The sequence below is a fragment of the Phaethon lepturus genome, unplaced genomic scaffold (genome assembly GCF_000687285.1).
Source record: "Phaethon lepturus isolate BGI_N335 unplaced genomic scaffold, ASM68728v1 scaffold47368, whole genome shotgun sequence".
Taxonomy (NCBI): Eukaryota; Metazoa; Chordata; class Aves; order Phaethontiformes; family Phaethontidae; genus Phaethon; species Phaethon lepturus.
In genome coordinates, this window is record NW_010557778.1 from 255 (window position 1) to 24139 (window position 23885).

At 41.7% G+C, this 23885-nt stretch overlaps 1 protein-coding gene across 1 annotated transcript in view; it reads left to right on the forward strand.

Annotated features, from left to right (window-relative positions):
- TMEM233 (transmembrane protein 233) overlaps window positions 1–15455 on the forward strand; it is a 15703-nt gene extending 248 nt beyond the window's left edge. Inside the window, exons 2-3 of the mRNA XM_010292849.1 lie at window positions 6839–6973; window positions 14975–15455. Coding sequence (XP_010291151.1) covers window positions 6839–6973; window positions 14975–14986 — 147 coding nt within the window. The 3' untranslated portion in view covers window positions 14987–15455. The remainder of the gene's footprint in view (window positions 1–6838; window positions 6974–14974) is intronic.
- The last annotated feature ends 8430 nt before the right edge of the window (window positions 15456–23885 follow it).

The window sequence follows — 23885 nt, forward strand, 5'->3', positions numbered from 1 at the left end:
GTGGCGGGGCGACCTCCGGCTCTCCGCGCCGCTCCTGCCCGGGAGCCGCAGGAGCAAAGCGGGACCGGAGGAGCCGTCAGGGTAACGGGCATGCAGCCGCCTTTGTAACCACTTGTCCCTGGCGCGTCTGGACAAAGTTAGGTGAGGCTGCGAGCCTGAGGGCATCAGCGGGTCCACTTAGCTGTCCCAGCAGCAGATTGAAAATGTGGAGTGAAAGGTAGTTCAAACCAAGTTTTCAGTTATCAGGCTACACAAGGGAGGGAGGTTTATCCCAATTGATGGGATTTGTTACATCGACTAACTTGCAGGCTGAATTGGACATAGTATCTACGTGTGAAAGTGGCAACTGGGGAGTGGAAATCAGATTTGTAAAGAAACAGATGTATCTCATGATTAGCTGCAGTAGAAATCACAGGTGCCTTTTTTCCAGTGAACGGGTTCTTCCACCTGATACTGTTTGCTAGAATTACACACACAACAATAATGATTGTAGGTTGTTGGCAAAAGCCCTTATAAAATTAAGTAACGAGTATGCTGAAAGAACAGCCTTACTCCTACAAGCAGCAACTGATTTTCATAGTCCTTAACAATCCAGCAATCCTGATAACTTCAAAGGGATTATTAGAACAGAATCTTCTTTGAGTTAAAAGTTGCAGAGTCAGATCCAGACTTTTCTAATAGCATACATGATCAGTGTGATCAAGTAATACTGCAGTGTATTTGTGCTCTTTAGGAGCTGAAAAGGGTTTAAAACATGTTGTCTATTTTCATCCTTTTCTCTGACAGCCAAGCTGAAAAGGTAAGTAAAAATACAGTTGATTCTTTTTGCAATTAAGTGTGAGAATAATTACTTATATCTAAAATACGCTGAAGCACACTCTTTTAAAACTACTAAGTTTGATCAGAAATCACACCTAAATATTGGGATACATGCGTAAACTTGAAAATTACTTAAAGGAGCTGTTCCAAAGCCATCTTCACAAGCTTTTTTGTCGAGAGGTATTATCTGTCACTTTATTTTTTCCTATGTGTTTATTTTCTTTGTTCTTAACTTGGGTACACAACATACTCTTTTCCTTGGTTTGAGAAGATTTGGTTCTGCTGGTACCCAGCATCCTTTCTGTCTGTGGACACTTAGGGTGCTATATAAAGTAATGAGAGCTGATGATCTGGGGCTGTGAGCATCTGTTCACTGTGACGGTGCTTTCACCAAAGCACTGGGGCTGCACAGAAGTTAACTGTCAAGGACAGAATTTGGCCTCTAAAGATTTTTGCACCCCATATGGAGAAATCTCCACCCACACCCTAGTTCATGCAGGCATTTGGAGTCAGGCTTAAGTAACTGTCATCGGGGGATATGTAGAAACCAGGGTGGGAAGAGCACTTCCTGAATGCTAAACAGTTTGTGCGGGTCTCAGCTGCCCACTCTCTTAAGGGGGGAAACAAAAACCAAACCAGTAATCTCCCCTGTATGTGAATGCCTTCTGTTTCAGTATCATTCTTATTTTCCATTAAAATAACATGTCCAGTTTCCTTTCCACAGGCTGATTCCCCTGCCTTTCCCAGCTGCAACCTGTAACTGCTCCGCTAACCTCAACTCCAGGCTCTGCATTTTAACCTATGCTGGTTTTATTTCCACTTCTGCTGGGATCTACATCCTTCCTCTCTTTCTCAGCTTGTTTCCTAGATTTGCTAAGGGTTAGCACTGAGATCCAGGAGTGGGTTATTTTATTTTCTTGCAGAAAATACCTTTATAGTCTGCAGAGCTTGCCTGAAGTCTTGTGCCAGAAGAGGTAAAGACCCATGAGAGTGTGGTTCTCTATACATTTCTACTTCCTAGAATGGGCCTGGAAGGAAAAGTCCTGTTTGCTTCTAGAGAGGCATGGTTTGGCACCCTGTTCGCCTTTGTAATGTCCTGTTTAAGTGCTCTCACTTCACACAATGTTTTCACTCTGAAAGTAGAGTCTGGGCTCTAACACACCACCAAATCAAATGACAGATTGGTCTTCAGTCTCTTCTGCCGTCCCATTTACAACTCCAGCACTGGTTTCCTCACTTTCTCACCTTGGGAGGTACAAACCTTACCATTTCAGATCTTACTTTCTTGACTATGTTTTTAGAATCAACCTCTCCCAAGTTCTCCCTATTGTGATAGTAACCTTTTCTTGTTCCTTATCTCCTTTATGAAAGAAATCTATTTCTCATGAGAGGGCTAAGAGGATAGCTAGTAGAAAGGACACTAAACGGCATGTGTGTTGATATATTGGCATTACAAGATCTGTCTCCTCAAACTAGTTACTGGTCACTTGCAGGTGTGAGGGTTGCTTGGCAGGTTTAGCAAATGGAGATCTGTTTTCCCTATGGTCCTGGACAGGACTCCTGGCTGTAGGATTACTGTTCTCCTCAGTACTATTCTGCAGTTCTAGCCAGATGCTGTCAGTTCTGCTTCCTGTTGCAGCAGCTGTATTCAGTTGCTGTATGATTAGTTGGCTCACGCAACCCCAGAGGTGCCTTGCTCAGACTTTCCCTATTCTATCTCACATGGGTGAGACCACAGGCATCAGGCCAGGAGTGTGGGGTGCAGGTACCACAGGAGGTCAGGAGGCTCATGTGACAGAAAAGACTTCTCTGGTGCAAGGTTGTGGCCAGGTAGTGTGTCACTGAGCTCTTTGGCTTCTTATCTGCAATCTTTTCCCCCTATTGTGAACCCAAAAGAAGTGGCTTAGGTGGCCTGGCTGTATCTGACTCATGGAATCAGAGCTCAGAGGGAGGCTGTGGGACACCTCTGAAAAATGAATCGGTTAGATATTTCTAATACCAGCACTGAGGTCTGACAGTTGAATGAACTTTGTTGGCTTTTCTCAGTACAGCACCTTCAGTTGACTTCATTTCAAAGATCTGTATGTCAGACTAGTCATCTAATTCCATGGGGCCTTAGATTTATAACAACGTCAAAACAGTCTCTCAAACACCATTTCTCCCTGATTGTTTGCTCCTAATTCTCTCTTTATGTTGACACATTTCTGTTTAATCGTTTGCATGTTTCAAACAACATACGTGGTCAAGCTGTGACAATCTTGGCTGATCTGCTCTGATAGCAACAAGTTCTTTTGGCTGCATTTGTTATCCTTGGATTCAGATGCCTTGTCTGTATGTTAGGTTCCCTAAGCAGACAATGAGCCAGAGGGTGGTAGAAGTCATGGGACAGCAAAGGATGGAACTTGCTTTCTGAGGGGGTCATGTCTTCTAATTGGGATCCTAGCGAGCCATGTACAGTGCGTTGGCTTTGGTCAGGTCTGTGACTAGCATAGTGACCAGTGTTCCTGTGTAGCTGTACTTCTCTTTAGTTAGAAAGTTTATTTGGAAAGTTTATTATTTATACAGCTTTTTTTTTTTAAGTAGCCTGTAGGTACCTGGACACCTAACATCATATGGGACAGCTTGTACCTACTTCAGGGGTGTTAAACAACAAGGCTCAGCAGCTGTTCTTGAGCATTTTTGCATGGCCCTTATCTTTGCAAACTGTTAAACTTTCCCTCTGCAGCAACACTTTCAACTAGTCCCCAGAGACACAGAATCCCAGTGTTTGTTTGCATGCTGCTGTACAGCCTGCAGAGCAAACTGCCCTTTCATTGTGTGTTGCTCATCACCTGTCTCTTTCATTTGCCAAAAAGCAAAGATCAAGCCCTATTCTGAATTGCTCCCCGAGTGCCCCGTCTTCTTTCTCCTTCCCTGAAAGTTGTTCACAGTGAGGAGTCATACTGAGCCAGCATGTCTGATTCTTCCTTTGGTACGAACTAGAGAGTGTCTCATTTCCAGGCGCAGCCGAATAAGGTTTGTTGCAGTCTGGCTCATGGAAAGCCTAGAAAATGTTGATCAAAGATTTGTAAGAGATGTAGAGGAGGATTTCTGAAGTAATTCAGTTTTCTTTCTGCCTTTGCCATAAACGGTGCGCTGGGAATGTGGAATAGAAAATGCACATTAAAAAGGATTAATAGTTTGTAGCTAATTCAGCAAATTTCCCTTCATATGAGGTTAAATTGCTTCATTGTTGAACTGAGAATATCTTTTATAAATAGATGTGTGTGAACCTGATGAAGTCACTGAGATTGCTCAAGTAAATAAGCAGCTGTAGAACTGTGGCTTTAATTTAGTTTATGACTTCATAGTGAGCGAGGTAGCAGAAACTTGAGAAATCATATGGTATTAGGTTGAAAACGGCTAAAATTTGTTTTAAAAGTTGAACAGACCAAGCGTAGCACACAGATGCTGTATTCTGTGTATATTGCCTAGCCCTTGGAAATAAACAGATGTAACATTTAAGGCTTTAACAGTTAATATTGTCTATGTCTCATGTTGAAAACTGGAAGCTTGGTCCAAGGGCCCTTTGAAGCAGTTGGACATAGATGAATTTCAGAGAGCTTTGCATCAGACCCCAACCACTCCCCCAAACCTCTTATTTTCTTGACTGCTGTCTAAATTATGCTATTTAATTTAAACCTCTGAATAAAGAAACTTTTGTCTCCTCCATGTCTCTCTCAAATCCTTCTCTTTATCATTAATGCTGTTTCCCTCCTCTTTATCATGGATTTGTATTAAAATGACATTATTTATTAAAGTGCACAGGGTGAATTATTTATGCAGTACCTGCAGAAATCACATGGACATTCTCCAGGCTTCCTAAGTACATTAGTAAAATTGCATGGAACTGCAAGCTGGTGCTGCCATGCCTTGCTTACAACTCTCTCTCAATCTTGAGACCACATATATGGGGAACTGAGTTTAGAGTCCTAGATGTCATGGAGAACGAAGTCAGGGCTGGGGTGTCAGTGATGCTTCTCCATGTGTCTCCCTGTAGCCATAGTCACATCCGTAGCGTTGACAGAGGCAGGAGGAGTCGGCCTGCTCAAGACCAAGCCAAGCCATGTTTCTCCTGATACTCCTTTTATTGATCTTCCCAAATGTATTTTGAGAAAACTTAAGAAAGCTTTTCTCCTGTAGACAGGACTGCTGAAAACAGTGGAGTAACTTAGGTGACCTTAGGAACTGCGCCAGCCACCCTTTGTAACAGGAGGCCACACTGGTGGAGAACTGGAGGTGACTGTGCCTCAGCACCTGAATGATTAGGTGTGGCTAGCCTGATACCCTAAGGGAACAAGGCTTGGGCAGTCATCCTATTTGACTATGTGTTTATGTCCATCTCTCATTTTCATCTCTTCCCTCTTTCCCCACTCTATCCTTTAAGTCCACTAGCCAACCTTAACAGAATTTGACAGCAGAGCAGAGGTATTAGTGATATTCTTTAGGGAAATAAAACAGAGAAATGTTTTGGCATGTAGGCTTCCAGGAAGAGAAGAAATGCACCCGTGCTCTCTTTAAGGGCAAGAGTGCATCAGCAGCTCAGCCTTTCTTAGACACCAGAGAATAAGTACCTGCACTTATCCTTGAGATGCAATTCTAGGAATACAGGCTTCGTTGCTTTGGGACTGTCTTGGCAGGAGTGATCTTACTGCAGTGCTAACACCAAGGATGCATCTGGCCCATTAACTTCTGTGTGCTCACTAATCGACAGAACACACACAGATAATGTCCCTAATTATTTTTCTGCTTGGGAAGAAAGGCTCTACAACAATGCTTGGTATACTTTGAAGCTCATTCCTTTTCTGCTCTCCACAGTCTCAGATCTTCACTCTGTTGAATTAGCTGTTCTGTCCTTGATACAAAAAGTGATTCATAACTAAAGCACTTTTGTAATAGCACTTGCTAATACCTCATGCAGTTGTTTTCTAAAGGCAAACTGAATTATTTAGTCCACAGAACAGTTCATTTGATTAGGTCCCCGTATTTCTCCCTCCACACCTCCCATTTCTGGGATACTTCCTGGAATACTTAAAAGATACTAAAGAACAGATTATGACTAACCTGATTCCTTGAGGAAGTATGCTAAGGTAGTTCAATAGTGCAATCTGATAAAGAAATATGGTCTTAATGTCATGATTTATGAACTCAAACTGTCCTGATAATACAAAATAATTATTAGAAATAATACTCTGTTAAAATATTCTTTGATAGCATCTCATTCTTGGGAAAAGGTTACTACAAGCTGTTAGACTCATGTACTAGAATACTTTAGTGTCCTTCACTGAATCTTTTCTTTTACAAATGGTGATTTCTCTCTGTATCCTTCTACAGTACCAATGTGCACTGAACTTAAATGTTATTTCAAAGCAGTCACATTGGTTTATGTACAGATTTCTTTTAAAAATGTGGTCTGGTTAAAACAAATTGATTCAGAAAATCCTACAGTCTGTTTCACAAAAGACTGGAAGATCACCGTGGTCCTATCACACCTTGCATCTCTGCATGTAATGAATCTGCTAAGTCATGGGTGGATAGAGATAAACTCAAGTCTGTTGAGATAATATCCATATGTCTGATGCATACCTCACAATGTATGTGATGATAATTATCAGCGTGTTCCAAAAATACAAAGGGACAGACTTTCTAGCCCATGAAGATGGCACTCAGATGTTTTGTTCAGATGATCTATATTTCTTTGGTTTCGTTTTTTTTCCACCACCAGCAAACTACCTATTAATTCTTCAAGCTTAGTTTTGAAAAGTAAAACATTGGAAAAAGAAGAAATCAGTAAGCTCCCTACTTACCTTGGACTGTTTGCAGCAGATGTTTATTTTTACAGAGAGAAATCACCACTTTCTGAACTCCCTTCTACAGTACCAATGTGCACTGAACTTAATGTTATTTCAAAACAGTCACATTGGTTTGTGTACAGATTTCTGTTTAAAAAAAAGTCACAAACTCTGTTTCTCTTCTACAGGCTTTAAACAGTTATAATCAAGGAGATATAGAAGGGTCAAAAAGACTGGGTCGTAATGCACTCTGGGTTGCTGTTGCATCAATTATCATTGGCCTTGTCATCATTGGAATCTATTGCGTAGTTCATTTCACAACGGTAAGCAAAATGCTACTAGTTCCAATGCAAGCAGTTCCCTGTACACGAGCTTCAGAATAAGAAACTAAAGATTGCCAGAACTGTCTACTAATGTTAAAATTTAGGGATGCATGCATGTTTTCCAAAAGAACAATTTTTACTTATTTTGCAATTTAGAAAATTCTGTTGTCTGTGGTTAAATGTAAATGACTGTGTCTCAGCAGCAGTGGATTTTCTAGAAACTCTTGCTGCTCCCATAGCGTTTTTCCTATTTAGGCCATTTGCTGGCTTTTTTTTCTGCCCCTCAGTTTCACCATGTGCAAGACCAGGTGCATAGAGATCCTTAGATTTCAGCCAATAAAGTCCCCAGGTGATAATTTTCAGTCTCATAATCTGTCCGACATATCTTTTAACTTTGTAAAGAGAAGAGTGTCAGTTACTATTTTACTGTTTGATACTAAGGTGACCATAACTCTATGAAAAGTGACCACAAATGTAATTTTGGCTTGGCTTGCTGTGGGAGAAGGTTGTTCTCTCTCAATGCTGTGTACCTGACCTGCCTTTGTACACCTGGAAAAATAGTGAAGAAGCTCAGCAAATGAATCTCTGTATACACAGTGGTTACCCAAATGGATTATAAGCTTATTTAGAAAAGAGGACAAAAGTAATTAGGGTATCTATATCCTTTCTTAAGGTTGTGCACCAGTATGTTCTTCTCTCTATAGTAATGTGCACTTCCTATTAAAATAACCAATTTAAATCAATTTATTATTGGCTATTTTGGTTGGAGAGCCTTTCAGTACACCATAGAAACTTGTAAGTATAAACACAAATCACCTCATTCACTGCTGAAATGCAGATATCTCCGGGGAGTGGAATGGAGTAGCTGGTTAAACACATACGACATTTTCAGACAAAAACTTGAAGTATGTTATATTGAACTGCAAGGAAGTTAGTGGCAATGGGATTCCTTTCTGTAGGATATTAGTGGATAGTGCTGCAGAATCAGAAGTTTACTGTATATTCATTAATTCCCCATGCATTTTGCAAGCATGAATCTCTCTCTGGTTCAGCTTGTGTTCAGTTTGTTCAGCCCTCACAGATTTAAAACCAAGTCACTTCAGGCTGAGTGTGCCAAGGTTTGTAATTGACAGCAGCAGTAAATTCCTGTGTTCACTTCTAGTACCTTACTCATCATTTCTCAGACAAGGATAGCAGCTCAATAATCTTTTTTTTTTTTAAGTAAGAGGAGAGAAGGGCAGCATGAGGAGTGGCAGACAACACTGACCCAAAGCAGTCACATTAACCAGGGCACACAAGCTGCATTTAGTTGTAGTCATCACTTCTGCTGCAGTAGGGCCCTGTGTGCTGAGTGTTTGAATGCTGCTTTGTCCCCACTGCCAGATACTAGTGGTAGCTAGCACTTTACATCTGGCTAGTATTTGTAAGCACCTCTCTCCTACCCTCAAGGAAGTGAGCAGCAGTAAGTCTGTATAATACACCTTTCTGCTTTTTCTTAAGTTTTGTCTTTTGAGGATTTTTTAAAAATTGGTTTTCGTTTGTTTTGTTGGGTTTTTTAAAACGAGAAAAATGACTATGTGAGATGGAAGCATTGCCAGGAGCCTAGGAGCCCTAAGCACACTGCTGGGATGTTAATTTCTGTATTCAGTGAATAGTTTCCATAGAGGTCTCTTGGGCAAATGATGCCTTGAGTTTTGTGAGAACTCAAGGTTTACTGGATTCACCCTGCTCCCTGGCTTTCCAGTCTCTTTACTGCTCCCCTTCTCCTTCTCACCTATCACCCTCCAAAGAGCCCTTGCTTCTAAGAAAGCATTTGATGGGAGCAACAATCTTCATTCTTCTGATGTGAAAATGAGTGAACTGGAGCACCCAGCTGGCCTCTCTATCCTCCATGCTCACCTGAGTCCCCTTCGTTGCCTTACTCCTGGACATTCATATTTTATACTAAATTGTTTTTGGGTTTGACATGCCACTGGTGTGGATGGCGTTGCATGCTCCATGCAGTTATCTTGCATCCATTTGTACCATGGTCATGGTTATTTACTAACAGCCACTTTGCACTCTGCTAATGTGTTGTGGTTTAGCCAAAACCAGGACATAATGTGAAGTGATTGTAAATTACTTCTATGCTAACTTTAATGTATATGCTTCAGTATTAGTAAGCCTTAATAGAATAATATGATAGTCAGCCCTATAACTGATTTATTTGATTACAATTCGGCACAAATTTGATGTTTCCATGACCTACACATGCATTTTCCTGAAAGTTAATTTAGACTTCTGCAATAAGCTTGACCCTTCCAGGATTCATTACTGTGTGTTTTATCCACATTAAATTCATCAGCTACCATATTACCCAGTTGCTCCTGCTGATATTCCTTATGGCTTCTTTTGGCCTTCAAAGGATAAGAAGTCTCATTGCAAATTACCATTGGGCATATCCCCTTGTATTCTCCTTCCATATTCTTCCGTGTCTCTCCCTAGAGCTTGTTGTTACTGTCCTACCATGCCATATCTGATCTGTGTTAGTACTTTATCTGTTCTCCCATGACTGCTAGAGCGTCTCACAGAGGATGTTACTTGAGTATTCATAAACTCATTGGTAAATCTTCCTAGCTCATTCTGACTTATCTGTTGTTCTACTGACAGTATCAGAGATGCAAGGTGTAATGAGTTTGAGGGCTGGGTGAGCCTTGGAAGTTCTTCCACAATGTCCCAGGTCTGAAATCTGGAAAGCAGAAAACCTGGGACATCCAAGTCAGGTTGGCAGTAGGGAATCTCTATCAGTTGTTATACAAGTTTTCCTCTTGGTACAGAAACTTGGTTCAGGCTCAGCTGGCTCTGAAGTCTCCTTCAAAATAACTTCTCACCCTCTCCTGGGGGGCTGGCTACACATTTCTTGGAAATGCAGATCTGTGAGACAAAAGGAACCTCCTTTCTCCTGCCAGAAGTGACAAACTTCAGGCCCTCCCCATCGTGGAAGTCTCCATTCAACTCTTGTTCAAGTGTTGTCTTCAGTTGTTCATCCTTTGCTTTGTGGAGCTCAGGCACTCCTCTGTGAAGACCCTGTTGGTCTCCTGTTTGTACACCCTGATGGTCTGCAGTCTGCTCACCTCCTCCTGAAGCCCTTTTCCCTGGAGACTCAGTGCCTCAGTCAGAGTACAGCTTCCACCAGAGACCACCGATGTCCCAGCCCCAAAGACAGGCAGCAGGCACTCCTTGCAGCTGCAACCTGGACAGCTGCATCCCTCTTCCAAAGCTCCATCTGGATCAAGGCACTGCCAGGCAGTTGTTCCAGCAGTTTTGGGAATGGTGCCCTGTGGCTTGTCACCACCATCGTTGCACAGTCCCAAGCAGTCGCATGCTGTCTTCAGCAGAGTTTCTGGGTCTCCTTCTGTGCAAATTCACAACTTAACTGAATTGTTAAAAACAGTCATAGCTGCTCTTGAGCATCTCTTACTGAAACCACTGTGAATTGAGCACTGAAATACTTCTCCGTTTCTTCTCTATGAATGGTATTTCTAGAACACCAGGTCAATGAGGTCAGTGCCTAACTTGATGAATTTCAGTGGCCTCTGACTATCAAAACCCGCATGTCCTATTAAAAATTACAACCAAAGTTATCCATTTGTTCCCACATCTCCTCTTCGTGCTTTTCAGATACCCAAACCTACTATGCATTCTGTCTTGCTTAGGAAAGGGGTTAAGTCCTGTGCTTTAAGCAGAGCTGAGGAGGGCTCACATGGTACTCCACATGCCTCAGCCAGGAGGAAAACATCTAGTCAGGGGTGTTGAGGGTTGAAATGGTAGAAGCTGCGGAGAGAGGAAGTGCAAGAAATTCCTGTTTTGAACAAACAGTGACACTATACCCCCAATAATACTGGTAGACTCAGGAAGAGGAAGACCCTTTCACTTTTCAGAAAATTCCTACCTCTGAGACCCAAGCTTCCTTGCATGCTGCCTTTGGTTTATTCAGTTGCAAAGCAATGTTAGCACAGGAATAACAGCGGGTGACACTGATGTCAGCATGGAAGAAAGAGCTTTGACTTTTCATTTTGAAGATTTACTTGGTGCTAAGCCAACTCTGGAGACCCTCGTTTGTCTTTAACACTGGCATGTTATCTTTAGCAAACATATATTAATCTCTATAGTGATATACACACACATATAGAGAGAGAGATATATATAGCCTGGAACAGGGCCCATCTGACACTTGGGAACCGTCTACCTTCTACAGTCATGCCATCACTTGCATCACTGGACTTAACAGCCCAGCAATAAAATGTGTCTGTCTTCATCAGTGTAAACTGGTGTGTTCCTCATTATGCTAAGGAATCACTGAGTGTTAAGCTGTGGTGTATGCTGAATTTGGGCTGTCCCTTATTCCACACTAGGTCAAATTTATTCTTACTCCACCCTGTAACTTTTACCCTCTCCTGTCAGTTTCTCCTGCACTCCTACTTTGCCAGACCTGAATGCTGAATTAACGTTTCCACTGCTTGCTCAGATGAAACTTAAACCAGTATTTGTGTCACCGCTGAGTCTAGCCCTGCATATGTGCCCATAGGCATGTTGTCCATCAAGAACTGCAGCAAGAAAAGGGACATATTTGTCTTCCATAAGGAGGCATCACTACAAACTGAAACAGTGCAGAGTTGTGTGCCATAGCCTGCCTGTGGCCTTAATCTGCTGTAATATGCCTGGTTAGAGAGTAAGATGGCAAGATATGTAATGACAGGCAACACTCATCTGTGAACCACATCCTGAATCCTGCCTTTAGTTCTGATGTCCTTGTCTTAAGAAAGATGTGGTATACACCCACACACACACAAAAAAAAAACACCAAACAAAAAAACACCAAAACAAAAAACACCAAGAAAAAGGGCTGCAAGATATGAGAAAACCTTTATATGTGGAAAGACAAAATAGACACAATCTCTTTGGCTTGGGAAAGAAAGACTTGGGAATCGGTAGTTAAAGGCAGTGAAATAAAGAGTGATTATTTTGTCTCTTCTGAATGAGATGAAGGGGCATCAGAGGAAGGCAGCTTTAAACAAGGAGGAGGTACTTTTCCATGTGACATACAATGCAGCTGTGGGATTTATTCTTTCTGGTTGCTGTGGATACAAAAAATACAAATGTTTTGAAACAGCAACAAGTGAAATTACAAAAAAAAAAGCTTAAATGCAAAGATGCAGATATAACCTCAGTTTCTAAGCTGCAGATTGGCAGAGCTGGAAGGCAGTAAAAGGAGAAATATCATCTTGGACTTAGCCTTTTCTTATATGGTCCCTTTAGGCATTTGTAACACATCACTGTCAGAGCTAGGATGCTGTGAAGATGGCTTTTTGGTCCAACCCAATACCACTATTCTTATGCTGCTTCATGAAGCCTGTTAGTAGCCTTTCCACTGACTTGAATGGATTTGGAGTCAGCCTTCCTCTCTCTTGCTAAGTATTTTGATCAGCAAAAGCTAATAATTTTGTCAGTGAATGAGGGCTCTCCAGTAGTTCACAATTTGTGTTTTCAGAGCAGTCTCCAAATTTTTAGAGCAGATTCCAAATTCTGTTTTGTTTTGCTGTTTGATAACACAAGATGCTTGGTGTCTTTGGATTTCATTTGAGTCCCACTGGCAGATTCAGAGAAACATAATCCAGGGCTGGAACCTCCTTACATAATTGAAGGAGACCTCAGGTATCGCAAACCCTGTTCTTAACTGGGTTAACATGTCATATTCTACCACAAGAATCATGCATTCTTATTCCATTGCTGGGTTTGCTGCATAGCCTGTTAGTAGTCTGAAACAATATGCAGCTTCTTACAGCACATACTTTTAGACTACCTCTAGCATCTGAGTGACACTTGACAATGCTGCTCCGTGCAGAACTAGAGTTCACATGAGTTTTGCTTCCCCATTGAGACACAAAGCATAGCATCTAAAGCCCATGTCTTTTGCACACCTCGCTAGTGGTTCTCTGCAGCCTAGGCAAGTAGGAGTGAGTCAAGTATAAATGTGGAGAACTAGTAAGAGGTGTTAGAGTTATTGTTCACTAGTTAAGTGAAGTAAAGACATAAGCTTTTCTGTAGAGCTCTGACTGAGATAGCGACAACTTTGGTATGAGGAAGGGTAGCCAAAGTACTGAAGGAAAGGAATGCAAGAAACTCCTGCCAGTGGACCAGTGTCCAAGACTTTTTTTCATTCACATAAGAAATTTCTGGACTCTCTTTATCTTGAACCCCAGGGCCACAGGCAGGGTAGAATTATCTTCTGGTAATAACTTATGTGAGAAGGATAGTCATATTCGGTGACTTTGGAATTTCATGCAAACCATTATGATATTTTAATGCTTTCATAGAGGAGTGTGAACTTCTGACCCCTTCTTTAATCTCACTTGATCTAGAACTTCACCCCAGGGAAGTCACAGAAATACCACCTATCAGCATGGCTTCGAAAGAAGATGGAGAGACAGCCAGGCTGTGCAGAAAGTACTAGCTTATACTACTTAATAATCAGTAGGGTCTTAAATAAAGCATATATGCAGTCATGCAACATTGGTAATTACTGGTAGAAGAAAAAGGAGTAAGCATTTAGACTATGTACCAGGGACAGATGTATGCATATATTTTTCTTACTAACTTACAAATAATTCTTCAGGGGGAAAAGGCATGCAAGATTATTTTTAATATCTCTGCTATCCCCTTCCTGAGGCTCTTAAAAGCCTTTGCAGCCATTTCTCTGAGTGCCTGTCTCTCCTTCAGAGAGAATAAACTGAGGGTGAGTATGATGACAGGAATTACACAGCCAGCCTCCAGATCTTTACATTGCCAATCCTGTTCTCTCTACCTTACCATAGGGAGGGAAAAAAAGAGCTAAGGAGGACTACCTGCTTTTCACTGCAGGCATTGACCTGGAGTGCCAGTAACTGGAGCACAAAGTCGGAAGTCAGGGCGTTCCTATTGTCTTTTACCCACATTAATTCTTGGTGTCCACCTAGCCAGTGAGCTCATACTGTTGCTTTTCTATCAGTAAGGGTGCTAACTGATTACCTCCTTGATACCCTACCTCTTTTTACTAGACTTGTAAAAATATAAGAGCATAAAGTCCCACTGCCTGTTTGTCAAACACATTCAGTCAGCTCAGAAGCTGAGTCGTGGGCAGACACGTGTAGATGCACTGAGGCTGATGTAATCACGTTGCCTCTTTTCCTTAGCAAACCACATTAAAAATTCTGGTCCAGTAGTTCCATCTGTGCATGGAGGAAATGTCCCTGCCATAGATTCTGCCTAGTGGAGTCCTGAGTAGAATCCAAGAGACAATGAACAAAGAAGTTAGTACTGTCTGCAGGATATATTTACTGTTTAATACCTCATGTCCTAGATCCCTCTTTAAGGAGGTGCGTGCTAGAAGGCAGATGCTTGATGGAAAAGATCTCGGGACTCTAGCAGAGAGCCCAGCACCTAGAGACAAGCCAGTGAGATCAGTACATCCATAGGTAATGTCTGAGACCTAGCCCCAACACAAGAATTTGAGGGAACTTCTCAGATCTTTCCTAATGCAGATGCACAAGAGAGGTTATGCGGTCCTTTTAAAACATCTGTCGTGTATTGCTGTTGTATTTACCAAGTTGTCTACTGCTGAAAGTATTGTTCTTGCCTGACTGTTTCATGTACCACTTCAAGGAAGCAGAGATGCTGTTGACCTCATGAAACTTTGTCAAAATAAGAGCCCATTTCCTGGCAATGAAATATCCTAACTTGCATTGATTCAGGTAACCCAGTTTAAAAATTCAGTTTGGATTGACAGATCACCGGTGCCATTAGAAACTTAGCTCTTTGATTCAAAACTATATTGAACCACTAATCTACAGGGATGTTTAAGAGAACAAGTGCCACTAATGTGGCATAATGTATCCATTAGATGTGTAGAATTAATAATTTAAACTCACAAGGCAAACTCTGTCTTTTCCTCCTTTAAAAATATGTATTTCTGTGTCCTTGCAGCATGCTATCTGAAGACGGGGACTACACTTGGAGGATATCATCATGTAAATCTCAGGAGGGGAAAAAGAAGAGAAGAAGGAAACCCTTCATTCCAGACTGTTAGATTTGACCCTACCAGTCTGCAGAGGCATGTTCCTGGTGGATGAACTGATAGTCCAGTTAGTTAATCAGCATGGCGTAACCAGGTTTTCAAAATTATTTATTTATAAAGAATCTCAGTATAAAGCAGCATTTTGTCTTTTACCCTCATGTATGATTAGATCTTGCCCTAACAACTCCCTTTTCTTTCTCATTTACATGGAATGTTTGCTGGATCCATGATGTTCCTTGGCTGACCCTAGCCAGACAAAGCCAACATATCTAGACTGTTTATAGTGTGCGGTATAAGATCTGATGCAAGCCTGCTGAAGCTAGTAGAAGAACTCCTGTTGCCTCCAGTGGGTTTTGGATCAGGCCATTAAGGATTTTTTTAATTCCTTTAAAATAGTCTCAACACAATCGTAACCATGGGTTTGTGATTTTATCCTGCTATGTGATTTTATAATGCCGTGGGCGTACTCTGATTCAGCAGCTGCTTTCTTCTGTCATCCTCAGCTTTTAGGTCTTTACCTTGGATTTTTAACCACCTGGGACCGACTTCAATCACTTGATTGTTAAGAGGCACTCTTCTTCCATAGCATCCATATTTTTCTTAATGATTTTTTTGTTTTGTTGCCTTTCATTGTTGAACTCCCTTGACTTAGCTCTAGTCCTGCATTAAAGTTGCACTGATCATATTTTCCTCTTTAAAGTTCACATATGTAAAAAGTTCCTATTTTTTTATCTGACAAAAGATCTTCTTTTTGAATAGATGTTCTTCATCCTTTTGTTATTGTTCCTCTAGCAAGTCACGTAGTTTCATTGTGTTTTACTTTGTTCATGTCTTTTTTTGTTTAGTTCATCCTCTCATCTTGCTATGAATAGTTTATACATCAATGCAGTTAGAGACGGACAGACTTTTGTACCCTTACATAGTTATATAGGCTCTTGCTGATCCTAAGATACTGTTCAGTGAACAGCCTTAGATTACAGAACTGATGGCCTCTGAATTACTGCAGCTTCTTGATACCTTATGAAAATTTAGCATGGGACAGCCAATTTTTATTAGCTGAAAACTGTTTGAAGGAGTGTATTTGTTTTGTTACACAGATACTCCATGTTAAAAGGAGTAAATTGTGGTGAGCATTAAGACAGACGGATAGGTCTTTAGTGGTTTTTGCTCCATTTGCTTTAACTTACTACATCTTCAAGCAAGCTATGCCAACTTATGCTTACTCTCCTTGCACTAATGTAAGTCTGGACCAACTACCCAGAAATGCATGGGAATTTAGCGGGTGCAAATGAGAAAAGAATCATACGTGGAAAGAGTACAAATACCTATTAAAAAAAAAAAGTCCCAGAAACTTTTACATGTTTAAAGCATATGCCTGGAAGTAGCATGTATTTTCTGTGTCTTGATACTATACTTTTAATGTGCTTTTTCGCTTTTCTTTCTGCCAAATTCTGTTTTTCATTGAAGTCAGTGATGCATCACCTATCCTTAATTACTCCAGTATAAAACTTCATGAACGCTGGTGAAATCAGTTGATTTCTTCAGCATTTACAGTGATTGAGTTTGTCCACATGGGAATCTTGCCACTGATTTTGATGATCCCAAGAATTGGCTGTTCTGTGAACTCCTCTTTGGTTTTTGAATACTATTTCAATGGTCTGGTATGTCTTGTGGGACTTCTAGTAGCTTGCCTTATTATCAGATATGCTAGAACTGTCATTGAGAAATGGAATAAAATTACTTTTAATTCATGTCCATTCTGGTATGTGGGAAGTGTCTTTCCTAAGTTTTGTTGCTTCTGCTGTTTTAAAGAGTAATACCCCTTTTTCTAATCCCTTGGACAGTTTCAGAATAAAGTGATTCAAAGCAAAAGCAGGATTTCTGACCTACACGGATACTATACAACCAGTCTGTACTGTAGCTAGTATGTTCAGAAGTGGCTAGAGATCAATTAATGCTCAAAATATCAGCAAGGTAGGCTCTTCTCTTCATTTTCAAAATAGCATCCAGAAAGAGCGTTGAGGCTTTTTCAATATGGTCCCTTGGTGGTCTCTTTAGGGCTTTTCCACCATGAAGGGAAAAGCAGTCAAATGAGGTCACCACAGGAGGGCTCTGAGCAGGTAACAGAGGTCAGACTTCCACCACCTTGAATTGCTGGCATCAAAAGCAAACACCATTGCATTGCTGTAGTAATAGTTTCCTACATCAGTGTACTAAAAACCAAAGTGTGTACAAAAAGTTTCATCCTTCTGCAAAATACTAAACTCCAGTACTGTAAACTAAACTACAGGTGGTGGTGTGAGAGGGGAGAATGATTGCTGAAGTTATTTGGGCACTAGAGGATAGGGATAGGCAACCTGAAGTATTTTTTGAAAGTGCCTAACAAGGATTTAGATCAATAGGAGCTAGACACCTGACTTGTTCAGATGCTTTTGAAAACTATACTGGAAATCTAACTTGCATCTTGATGCTCATAAATATCTTTGAAGTCTCACTCAATATAATTGAGAATTGAGCCATTGTATCTTCAGTGCTTCTGAAGATAAATGATGCTACCTTACAGTGCTATTGATTGGTATAAAAATAAAGGCTTTATATTAAACCACTTAATGTGACAGAGAGGGGAAAATGCAGCAATTCCTCTAATGTCCTTAGTGCTTCTATGTCATAGGTAATCTTATTTTGGCTTTACTAATGTACTGGAATTAGTTCTCTTCATTTATTTATGTTTACATAAATTTTCAACCACGTTTGAGAAATGCAGTCAAACACAGCTTGTGCTAGAAATTAATATGGTCCTTGTACAACTAAATCATTCTGTTGTAGGTGTGACAGACCCACAAAAAGTGAGTATCAAACATAGGGAAGTTTAAATGTCATTCTACTGCCCAAATCAGCAAAACCCCTGGTGACAGCAGTGGGTGTGGAAAGCAGAACGCAGTTGTCTGAGGAATTAGTGCCTGCTTTATATTTTGAGGGGCATATAAACAAATTTCATTATCTATGACAGGCTTTGGAAATTATCTGTTGTTCATCATCATGCATCTAGATTTGGATTTAGCCCATTTGTTATTTCATGAAATGGCAGGGGGAAGCAGTAAAACGTATTTCAACTCAACATCTGTGTCCTGAGCAGGTGAACAGATTCTTCCTTCCACAAAACTGTTCCAGGCTGCCATTTTTTTGATGCAGTCTTCCTGCATGCTGAAAGCATCAACTAATGCCTGAAGTCCAGCTCTCTTTTCCTTCCTGCATGTATTACAGGCAGAGACAGATGGAAACTTGAAATTGCTGGCCTCAGCTCCTGGATCATGTTAGCATCTTTCACTTCTTACAGGGCAGCTGCATTCTGCAAAACAGCAGTGTGCATGTATCTTGATATGTAACCCTAGAAGAGGGCTTCTAAATATAAGAGAAGTTTCTTTTCTGCCATATGAAGGGGGTTAGCCAGACACTTAAACAACATGTGGTGTATGTTTCATCAGATTGCACAGCAAAAAAGAAAATCAAGGGGACAATATGAAATCAAATTCTTGGGGTTCCTCCTTGCAGGCACACCCAGGAGTTTATAGCTTGTGACTTGAAGATCAGCACTGACTCTTCAATTTATGTGGTTGCAACCACAATCCATCAACAGTGTGGCTCAAGGCTCCAGAAGCTGTTGCTTTTGCACCTGTATCTTTTGAATATGTGCTCACAGTGTGAACTGCGTTCTGCCTCTCAGCCTGGAGATAGGTTGTATCTGATTGCTACCATGGTGTCCATTGCTCTCAGAATCCGTCCAGATGCATCTGCTGGAACAGCATGCGAGCATCTCTCTCCAGGCTCATTTCCTTACCTGGGCCCTAACTTTGCCTACCAGTTATTTAATAGGGATTTTGTTACTGATTTGCATCAGTAGGGGAGAGACTGGATCATCTTCCCAGTTAGTTTTTACTTTGTGTGCATTGTGTGTGCAGACATGCACAAGAGGACATTTGAAGGACTGGATTCCCCAAGGCAAGGAAGATTTAAATACAAAGAAAGTCACTGGACTGATTCAGGGCCAAGACAGTTAGACACATCCTGGTTACCTGACAGGTGTTCAGGAGTCTTTATAGAATGTGTTGTTTTGTGGAGGGAAGAGTCGGTATTGCCAAACCTTTGCTCCTGATAATGGAGTAAACTAAGAGAGTTGAATAGATGTGGAACCTACCCTGACTTTGGAGGAGATACCTCCAGGCAAAGTCAGAGACATCAGAAGGCCTGTGGAGGGTAGTCTGCATGGCTGCTGCTTAACCCGCAGCTCTTCTGAAACTGAGCCCTTTGCCTTTCACGGGCAGTACCTTCAGGCTGAAACACTGCTTGAATGTTGGTTTCTTATTACTATCCTCTCATCTCCAACCTTATTTTTAATTAGTAGGTCTCTGAAGGTGTGCAGTGTTACGCTGGAGTAGAGGAGCTGAGAAGAGGTCTACAAGTGATTTTTATGTGCACTCACAATTTTCTGTTTCCCAAGCACAACGTCATGTTCTGCACGCACAGCAACAGCATTTATCCCTGAAATGTGAGTGAGCCTTTAAGGAGGCTGCCCAACTTCCTCTGCATCACTCCTTGGCAGCCTGGCAAAATGGGCTAAATTCAGATGTGACCTAAAAGGAGGAGGGGATTTGGAAACAGATCACTCAGCCAATGTAAAGATGGAGGAACAAACTTGGGACCTCAAGGTAGAATGGAAGGTTATAGTAAGAAATTCAACTGGAAGGTTTCTGCAGTTAAATTTAATCCAGTCTTGAACTATAGGGTAAGTTCTGCTGCTGCTACTACCTAACTCATTCTCCGTGGCACAGAAGCTACAAGAAGCACTTGCTTATGTGTCCTTTTATAATGTGATTTATGGCAAGTCTGAATTTGATCTACCATCTCATGACTGAGGATCCCTCTTCTGTTTTTGTCATATCTAGCTGTAGAGTTGAGTCAGCTTTCTACTTCGCTTGCAATTACTTCTCTTCGGCTAAATAAGCTTGCATCATGTCACAGAAAAAGAACTTTGCTAGATATCAAGAGATTGACCAGGACTTTAAACTGCACAGTCACTTAGGCCACTGCATTCAACTCTTGCACTGCATTTCAACTCTTTGCATCACTTTAGGCCACTGCATTTCTTTTTCAACACATACTCTGGGGTAAGAGAAGAAGAAACTCCACCGAAATTAAGGGATGCACACTGGCGTAGACTGTGTGGTAATGGGGAGCCATGGCAGCCTCATGTACACATACCTCAACCAATGTTCAATGGGGACTTAATTGCCTTTTGATTTTAACTAATTCCAGGAGATAATCCAAACAGTGAACATGAGATTCTGGCCTAGAGCACAGGTGGTTGGTGAGTGCCATCACTTCCTCGGGGCTCGCACAAGAGTTCAGCTTTGACTTTTTATGCCTGAAAGGTTTGTAAGGCCATTCTTCACCCCATTTAATCCAAGACATACATTCCCCTAACATAGTTCTCTCCTGATCTCAGATCTCTTTCTGTTTGGTCCATACTTTCTTTAAAAATGAGTCAGCTGATGAAGAAAGACGGTAAGTAATATCTCCAAGCGGGTAGAATGACTTGGTAGTAAAGATGTCAATTGACTTGACCCCTTGGCCTCTACAGCACTGAAAGTGCTCTGTCATGATTGTTAGAATTTTGACAAAGTCTGCTGAGTCTCATGATCTTATGAGACAAGAACCAAAATGGCTTAAAATTAATTTCTGAATAAGATGCTCTATGTGAGTTTTAATAGTCAGGCCAAGTCTAGATCATATTTATTAAAGAAGGTAGATGTGAGTAAGCAAAAACAGGCTGACCTTTGCTTGTGGCTAGTGACATGGTAGATAACACAGAGACCATGTGGCTCTTCATATCCTGCAGGTGTTTTACAAACATCTCCTTTTAAAACCTCACATTGCCCTATGAGGTGGTATAGCACAACAGTGAATTGTTGTGATTCCCCATACAATTTCCATGATACCACTTCTTTTTCCTGAGCAGACGACCATAAATCCTAGACGCATTGTTGGTGTGATTGCTAATACCAAAATTTCATATTTGTTTTTGTGATGACTAAATTTACTGTTTACTTAAGGTGAGTATTTGTTCCATGGAAATGCGGGTAGTGAACACAAGCAGGGTCCTGAATACACCAGAACAAAATAATCTGTTTTTTGTTTAAATAATTAAACAATTAATTATTAATTAAATAAATTATAAATTAAATAAATTCTGAATCTGTATTTAACTAAAAGACTTTGCAATATTCACCCAACCTAGCATGCCCTTCCTTTGGCTGATGGAAAGCTAATAGCTAAAGGCAAAAGTGATTAAGAATCCTTTTGAAGGTCATGCTGGCAGTTAGTGTTGGAGGCAAGAAGGAAGTCTTTATCTAATTCTTTTTCTCCTTCTTGGTGAAAATGCTTACAGTCACTATTCATGGGATCCCCCAGAATTGTAGGGCAATGTACACAGCTGAACAAGTAAGGAACAAATTATTCTAGTACCAATGTTAGGAGTGCTTCGTGAAGGCTAAGCCTGTGTGGTCCGTTGCTGTGTCCCCCATCTCAGTGATAGGGTGCTTTTGGAATCTAGAGAGAGTTGTCATGATAAATTATTTCAATGGCAAGTGACACCTTTGACATTCTCACTAGGGAAGTTAACCAGGAACGAGGAACTTCATTTGTGACACATAGAAGTCTTGATGAAAGGATGTGAACCAGCTCCCCATCCTCATCTGGCAATAAGAAGAAGAAGGTTAAGACAGGTATGTAAAGGGGCAGGAGTAGAAAATGTATTTTGTAGTCATCCTTTGGAATGTGGAGGCTGGTCTTGGATGGAGTGGAGGAGAGGGAGTTTTTAGCCCTTCAGGTTGCAGAGCATGGAAGGAGCCAAAAAGTCACAGATGCTGTTAAAGAGACGAGCAAAGCTCCAAAGTTCCAGAAAATCAGTGGGTAGATGAGCTCTGCCAGGCCCTTGTGGCATGTCTTCAGCTAATCTCTCACTTCCCACTTCTGCTTTAACAGCTGTAAGGGAATTGGGCTCCCACTCAAGCTGATAGAAGAAAACAACACCAGTGCATGTGAGGACCATGCATACAGACATGCCCATGAGGAGGTAGGGTGATGATTTAGTGGGCAGCAGTGGTAAGCCCCCATGTAAGACTCACTGTTCATGGTGTGATGTCATCCAGCCCACATAATTCATGGGGACCAGGCACCTCACAAATAGAATTACAGGCTGATTGCTCTAGGACTGTGCTACACCCCCTGTCATGACTGACAGTAAGGGAAGACAAGAATTGGGGTTGAAGAGGAAGCAATCACAGGGGAAAAGAGGGAAGAGAAGGCAGCAACAGTGAAGCCCAGCCACCAAGAGGTTGAGATACCTGTCTCCATTGCCTCTGTCCTGTCCACAAGGCTGGTAGCTCCCAATGTTTTTGGTATGTAGCACAGCATGAGTGGATGGTTCATCATCGTGTAGGGAGGAACCATCACAAGTTCATACTAGAACTTTAAATTGAGTGATGCTTGGGCCTACATAGACTAGTTACCACAGCCTTATGAGCTATTAGCAGTCCTTATCCTGCAGTTTATGACCTATCTGTGGTACTCGGAAGTAACAAAAAAGCATTGCAAAAAAGTGAGGTTGGGCCCCAAAGTGGAGGTAACCATTGCTTGCAACGAGTCTGGCTGGCTGTTGTGCAGATCATCACAATGGTCCTACTAGGCAAGTGATGGACAAGACATGGTAGCACGTGTCTCCAGCCGACACTGCAGATGTAACCAGTGCATGCAGAGGCATGTGCATTGGTGTTGGCCAAAAAAAGAACTGGGGAGAGCAAAACAATTGGGTTTGGAGACAAAGAATTTAGAAGTGCTAAACAGTGTGAAATATCCAAGTAACAACAGCTGCATTTTATGGCAGGGTAACTGTTCTGCAGGGGCCGGGGAAGAGCTGCACGTACACGTTCTCCTCAGACCCCCTCTGGCAGGCTGTCCCATGCCGAGGTGTTCCTCCCATGAAAGACAAAGTAGGAGCAGCTGTTCCTCAAAACATACTGCAGGAGCCAGCCATGCACTTGCGATTAAGCACAGTGACTCTGTCTAACCCCGCAGAATTCTTTCCACAACATAACAGCATGCCACAAGGATACACTTTGATTGGGTAGGAATTCTTCTCTCTGTTTGCAGGTTGCTTCAATGGGTTAAGAAAAAAAAGTTTCCTTGTAAAGAGAACTGCTAACCCGGGAACCTGCAGTCCTTATAATTTTATGCCTGTTAGAAAAGTATAGAAGAAAGACAGCGGCAGCTGATGAAGAGCGAAGGGTAAAGTGAGATGGGGTAATTGGAAATGCCTAAGAGAAATATGTTACTGTAATTTAATTTGGGGCACATTTAGCAGTTGAGGACTTAAATATCCATCTGTGCTTCCTCAGAGGAAACGCAGGTGTGTGCTGGTGGTTGCACAGGCTGCTTTGAGCACCTAACAGTCCATGTCTGTTCAGCTGGCCCTTGTTCTTGTTTCATGAAGAGGGGAAATACATTTGTTGCTTAGTTCCAGCGTCCCGTTGTTCACTCATTGGCAATTCTGAGCTATCCAAAACCTCCTTACGGTAGTGATTTGGAGAAAATAGCTCTGAGAGGCAGGTAAAGAGCCGTCATGCTTCACTTCTGACCTCACACCTACGACACCAGTTTAGCAGTCACATTAAGTAGGTAAGGGACAGTCGCCAGGGGCCTGATGGAGGCTGCCTGGCCCCGGAGCGCCCGGCAAACGCCGTGGCGGCAGCAGGGCCCGACGGC